At 40.7% G+C, this 6,219-nt stretch overlaps 1 protein-coding gene across 6 annotated transcripts in view; it reads right to left on the bottom strand.

Moving 5' to 3' along the window:
* DOP1A (DOP1 leucine zipper like protein A) overlaps positions 1 to 6,219 on the bottom strand; it is an 89,981-nt gene that overhangs the window by 2,629 nt on the left and 81,133 nt on the right. For all 6 annotated transcript variants that reach the window (XM_073336554.1, XM_073336552.1, XM_073336553.1 and 3 more), the window contains 4 exons: positions 5,474 to 5,529; positions 3,436 to 3,600; positions 2,548 to 2,677; positions 244 to 303 (listed from right to left, as the gene is read on the bottom strand). In XM_073336554.1, the coding sequence (XP_073192655.1) occupies positions 244 to 303; positions 2,548 to 2,677; positions 3,436 to 3,600; positions 5,474 to 5,529 (411 nt within the window). The remainder of the gene's footprint in view (positions 1 to 243; positions 304 to 2,547; positions 2,678 to 3,435; positions 3,601 to 5,473; positions 5,530 to 6,219) is intronic.

The following is a 6,219-nucleotide window of genomic DNA, read 5'->3' as shown; positions in this document are numbered from 1 at the left end:
TCCCTTTTACTTAGAGAAGCTGGCTGAACAAAAATACTCTTCTCTGGAGTCATCTACGTAAATAGAGGTATTTAGGACTCTATTCTTTTGTCTTCATCCAAATATCCTTAACTCTGTCCTCTGAAGAGAGTTATCCCATTTTGCATTTCTTATTGAAATCCAGATACCACACATGGCTGTGAGCATCAGGTGGTGACAAATAAGTTTTTGTTTCACAACTCAAGCATCAAAGGCCACCCTCACCTGATGCTTGGCCATCTCCACTCCCTCCAAAATCATCATTTTAAAGTCCTCCTGCTTGTCCTGTGGAAGGAAAGAGGAGAACTTTCAGACGGTGTTCCATAAATTAAAATAATACTTAGCCATGAAGGCTTTGTAGTTGGCAATTTGGGTGTTGAGTTTTACCAGAAGTTCTTGTCCCAAAAGGGCCCATTGTCTTCAGTCATAACCTGGGGGTATCAGACTGTGGAGTTAGTGTGTGGAGAAGGAGGCTAATGACAGAAAGAAATTCCAGTATGTTTTTCTGTTTTTTGTCATAATGCTGACTGAACACACCTCCTTCAGCCACAAGTGCTTGAGGAACATCAAACTGCATAAATCTCGCTATCAGTCAAGGTGTCCTGAAGATAAAGTAAGCTCAAGTGACACATCCTGCCAATAAATTGTACACTGCAAGAGAAACACACTGCTATCTTCATCAGTATTCTTCCACTGCAATTAGAAAGAAACAATAGACTGGAAGCTGGTATTAATTATCTCACTCCCATTCCTCTCACCCTTGTACTCCCAGTTTGTGGTTCACAATTTGTAACTGCTGCCTTGACTAGAGGATTCTAGAAGTTTCTGGAAACTTTGTAAATTCTTGAAACACACTGTGAAAGCTAATGAGTTTAAAAAATGTAGATCTCAACATCAGTACGTACCAGCAGAGAATTAATATTATAAATCAGTCGGAGAGACTATTTTGGAATGCATCATATGCCTAAGCGATGAAGAATACGATACCTTCAAACATCAAGCAAGGAATATACTGTATTTAACAATTCATATAATGATACAGACTAAATCTGATTAGCATTGCACTGTGGGAAGAGGAGCTTATGGGGGTCGTTTTCTCATCAAATAATGAAGAGACTTGACTTGCACCACATATTTTGCTTGAAATTCCTGTAGGTTTTGAGCTTTTGGTTTAATGCTACATATATACCTACAAACCTAAATTGCCCCACACATTTTCACACAGCAATATTTTTTCCCCCCGAAAGAGACAGTTCAGTGAGAAGTAAATTTTCCTGGTGTGGCTAAATACAGTATGCCAACACATGCAGTCACCAGGGTGTAACAATATTCAGATGGGCTTCCAAGAATAAACTCAAAGTTAGCATCCCTGCAAAACTTTGAAATGTCCTCTCCTGTCTCTTTTATCGTTTGTCTAAGCTTGCGAAGCCATTCTTCCCCCTTGCAGTCTTTGCCCTTGTTCTCAGTTCCATCTCCACCCTAGTAGCGACAAATGTTTTCAAAGCTACCATCTAGTGTTTTCTCCATGTCAGCTGGCCCTCTGTTCAATCCCTCACTTTCCAGCCAGCAAGAGATTCAACAACATAGGTAGTTCTCTATCTCTTTCTGCTGTTTGTGTTTTATAAGTGTTAGTGGAAATAATCCCAGTGGAAAGGCAATGGCGCCATCGCTTGGGGATGGAGGACAAGTCTCCAAAATGTTTCTGTTCCACTGGTGATGGCTGCCCACCCTCACTCACTGGAATAATGGAAGACTGGCAAAACTGAAAGAGCTCCTCTCCTTTTCAGCTCTTCTCCCTCTTCACAAAGTACCCCAACCCATTTTCCTCCATTCCTCTGAGATCTCCCACTCAGAGCTGCTGCCATTGTTCCCTGCCTCCCTCTCTCAGGCCACCAGGAGAACAACAAGCACCAGCTGTTTACATGTTTATCCTGTTCATATCTCCAGTTCAGTAAATCTTCCACTTCTGCTAACACATATTTTACTTTGCCTGAAGACTTAAAACTGGCTTTTATTGGTTTCAGGTGTTAAAACTGCCTTACAAAGCTAGAAACCCAGCCCTTCATGGCTCTGCCTAGTTTTAAGACAAATTACTTTATTTTTTAATATAGTTTGGTTTCTAGATATTTGTGAGCATTTTCCAGGAGCTGAAACACTTTTCTATTTTAGTAGGTAAATTATCATAAAATTGTCTATAAACAGCTATAGCTACTAGAAAGTGGCTGGATTTTATATTAAAATATATTTAGGGTTTAGAGGGTACAGTAGTATAATTTTTATTCATTATCTTTTATTAATGACAAAAGATGTAATTGGCTATGTCATAACTAATGAACAAAGTATATTTCAAATACCCAATTATATTTTTTCGTTATTTGAGACTCACTTTGATTTGAGACTTTCATTCAAACAGGCATGCTACCACACTTGGCAGTGCCCCTTTAATTTTGTATAGAAAAGTGAACAGTGCTGCTAGTTACTGTACATGCAGCTTTACAAAGTAAAACAAAACAGGGAAAAAGTAAATACCTTTGCTCTTTTCCGCAGCAGTTTTGCTAATCGTACCACATATGGTTTAAATTCCCTTTGATGTGTGCCCTGTCTTCGTACCTCCAAACCTGAATCATCTGACACTTCTGGAATAAAAGCCCACCGATACCTGTCAAGAGGCAACATAGTCACAGGTTGTTCATATCAAACGGGACTTTTAAGCTAGCTAGAACCCCATGTATTATCAAAAATGAGGGATCTATAAAACCTTGTCAGATTTCCTTTGTAAAGAAAGAAAAATTAGGCTCATGCAGGATTCGTGTCAAGTTTAGATTGTACGGTCTTCTGAACAGATACTGTCTAAATTAGTCATGCCATAGCTGGCCAGGTGAGAATTACCCCAGCGGAGGGGATTTCTCAACTGGCATACAATTGGCCGAGCTGACTCCTACACCTTCCAGTACAGGGTATGTTGAGAGAATAAAGCGGCCAGAGCAGAGCTCCCGTCCTCTAGCAATTCTCAGCTGATGCACGGGCTGTCAATGTCTAACATGCACAGTTAAAAACAACAGGACAGTCAGTCTTCAAATTTCCCTAAAAAAAAAAAAAAATCACCTTTGGGCCACAATCAAGCATGGCAAATTTCAGCCCAAATGAAATTTCTAAGACACTGAAAGACAAGGAGTTAGGATAGAATAGCCATCTATACCTTAATTACAGCATAGCTTTGCTACTGTAATATAGGGAAAATATTACACCACAGTATTCTAAGTCTTTATGTAAGGAAAATGTAATCTGTTGCTCTGGGTTAATACATGAAGGGGGATTAGAAAAGAGAAAGGAAACAAAGATTTTAAAAATTAGAATTTTACAAGACAGTAGCAAGACTTTCAAAAAACGAAAACTATTTTATCTCCGTTTACTTACATCTGAAACTGAGGAAGATTTTCAGATGGTAATGCCAGGGCCAAGTCCAGAAATTTACAAGCAGACAAGTAAAGGTTTAACCACCTCTGGCTGTTGTATGATGTGGAGAAGCCATTGCCTCCTGTGTATGTTGTCTCTAGGCCAGCAACAGATGGGCCCGAAGTTCTAAAATTAAAGTATAATGAGTAGCTGTACAGGATAGTCATAATGACTTTCCACCATTATGGGATGGTTCTCTCTTAGCATTTTGTTTTACAAAGATGCAGATCTTTAATTTACCATGTGGAATCTAGTTCCTGGCAGGCAACCAACCATCCAGCTTAAGTGGGAGAAAGTTAATATGCCATTTATGTGGACTTAACTATATTTGGATAGAGATTTCCAAAGGCATAAAAGGAATGTTGCCTAATATATGCTGGCTAGTATATAAATATATATCATATTAATAATATCTAGTATCTGCACCCCATATATTAGTATGCATTAAGCACCAATAATATTAAGCACAAATATTGTGATAGTGATGTAGCCTAAACTGGTCTACACCATCGTCCTGTTCATTTATGCTAAGTATCCCATAACTCTTTGCATTTTCTGAAGTAAGCATTTGGCATAAAACAAATAAGAAACTTGTCAAAATCAGGATACATTAATTCTCTGTCTTAGTACAAGTTAGGGGAGGACCTTCATGGACTAGTACCTGGAATGCTAGTATCCAAAAAAAGATGAGGAAGGAACAGTACAAGTTAGGGAAAAGGGACAAACTGATGGATTAGATTTTAGTGCTGTGTAAAGAGATGTGTCACTTGTAAAATCATATGAATAATATCAGCTAAAACGTGTAACTAGGGGAGCACACCTTCTGCCTAAGGTGAATATAACATCACTGGATGGGACTGTTCTTCGGAGACTGGTATCGTACAGAACCTATTTCCTGTGCCATATTAATAAAATGGACTGACATTGGTTATTTGGTCTCTTGAGTATATTTCATAATTACCAAAGTGTTGTCAAGCAACTGAGTATACAATTTATTAACAGGGGGCTAAGAAAACACAAACAGGAGTTGAGCTCGTATCTCCCCTTTGTGCTTTTGAAAAATCTGCCTCTAAAGCAGGGGTGTGGCCACGGCCCAACTAGTTAGCATCCAGGCCCACCGACCCCCAGCCCTAGCTCTGCTCTGGCCCCAGCGCTTGCCCTGCTCCATCCGTCCGCCTGGCGCTCCAGCCGGGGAGCAGGGTTGGGACATGGCGGGCGTTGCCCACCCGCAAGCCCCCGCACCTCAACCCTACTCCCCAGCTGGAGCGCCAGGGGGGCAGCGCGGGACAAGCTCCCATGTCCCACTCCCTGGCTGCACGCCTGGGCCCCAAAGGGTCCCTGGTTAGCGTGTCCATCGCCCCCGACAAGGCCAGCTGGAGAGGGTGGTGGGGAAGCGGCCCTGACCCCTCCTGCCCGCCCCTCCCCTGCTCCCTGTCATTGCCCACCCACCCCAAGTTGGAGCCCACCCAAGTATCCTGTCCTGGCTACGCCACTGCTCTAAAGCTATGACTATACAAACTGTGGGTGAGGGGAGGCTGGGAATGGACAACAAAATTAGAAACATATGGTTTTCATGTTTTTTAAATATTTCAAAACAAATGTTCATTATATTTCATAATACCCTTATAGACCCCATGTAAAATAATCCAAAGTATGCATTATAGAAATATGTAAAGCTTAATCATGCAACTAGAGCCACTGACTGCAATGGGACTATTTGCCGAAGTAAAAAATATTCTTGAAAAAATGGTTACATGAGTTAACATAGTTATTTATTCGTAGTTAATGGTGAGGTTTTTGTTTTATTTTTTTTTAAACAGAAAGTCCAAATATAATGTTCCTGGTACTGCAGTAAGAGTCAAATATTCTTCATTTGACCTTGAACAATTTTTCTAGGACAAACTATTTCTACATATTAATACAGCTGTCCTATTGCACTTCAGAAGACTACAGGGTATCACAAAATTGAACAAACAAGCAGAAATTAATTTAATTTTACCTTGAAATATCTTCATCAGCAGTAAGTTCCTGTTCCATCAGTAAAAACACTTGTACCTGAAGGTAAAATTCTATATTTTAAAAAGATTTTATTTTTAATGGACTGTCTCAGGGTAAAGGTCTGCAGCCTGAAAAGGGTTAACAGGTCCTGGCTGGTCACATGGCTGCAGAGGGAAAAGTATAAAAAAAAAGCAGCAGCTGGGTCAAAGGAAAGCTAAGGGGAAGACTGTGCTTTCTCCCTTCCAGGCTGGCTAAAGCAGGAAAAGCTTCTGGGGAATTACTGCCCAGTTTTTTAGTTGATTTTTGAGAGTGTTTGAAGAATAATACACAAGCCCTGAGAAAAGAGCCTTAACAGGACTGAGATTTGGAGCTTTATTTCCATTCCCTGGCTAATGAAATCACCCATCGGCCTACTTGGCCATATAGGACCAGATTCTCAACGATTGTTCCATCCCTTTTTGCTGCCTGAATAGTGCAGAGAGAAAGTAATCTGGCTGCCACTGTCCAGCTGGCAATTCCCACAGTGGAGGGGATTCTCAACTAGTGTAAAGTCAGAACAAGCTCCTATGCCATCCTCCTGCATTTCCAGAATAGGAGATGTGCCAGGGAAGCAAAGGATATGATGGGAGTGTAGGGAAGCAAGAGTGGAGCCCCAGTACTCTGTGCTAATTCTAAAATGAAATGTGATCTTTCAGGGACCATAGTCAGCAGTATCAAATTAGAGCAACCCCAAGACTGGTCTAATTT

Source organism: Lepidochelys kempii, chromosome 3 (genome assembly GCF_965140265.1).
Source record: "Lepidochelys kempii isolate rLepKem1 chromosome 3, rLepKem1.hap2, whole genome shotgun sequence".
Classification (NCBI taxonomy): Eukaryota; Metazoa; Chordata; order Testudines; family Cheloniidae; genus Lepidochelys; species Lepidochelys kempii.
Note: the sequence above shows the minus strand (reverse complement) of the source record. Positions and strands in the feature narration are given on the sequence as shown.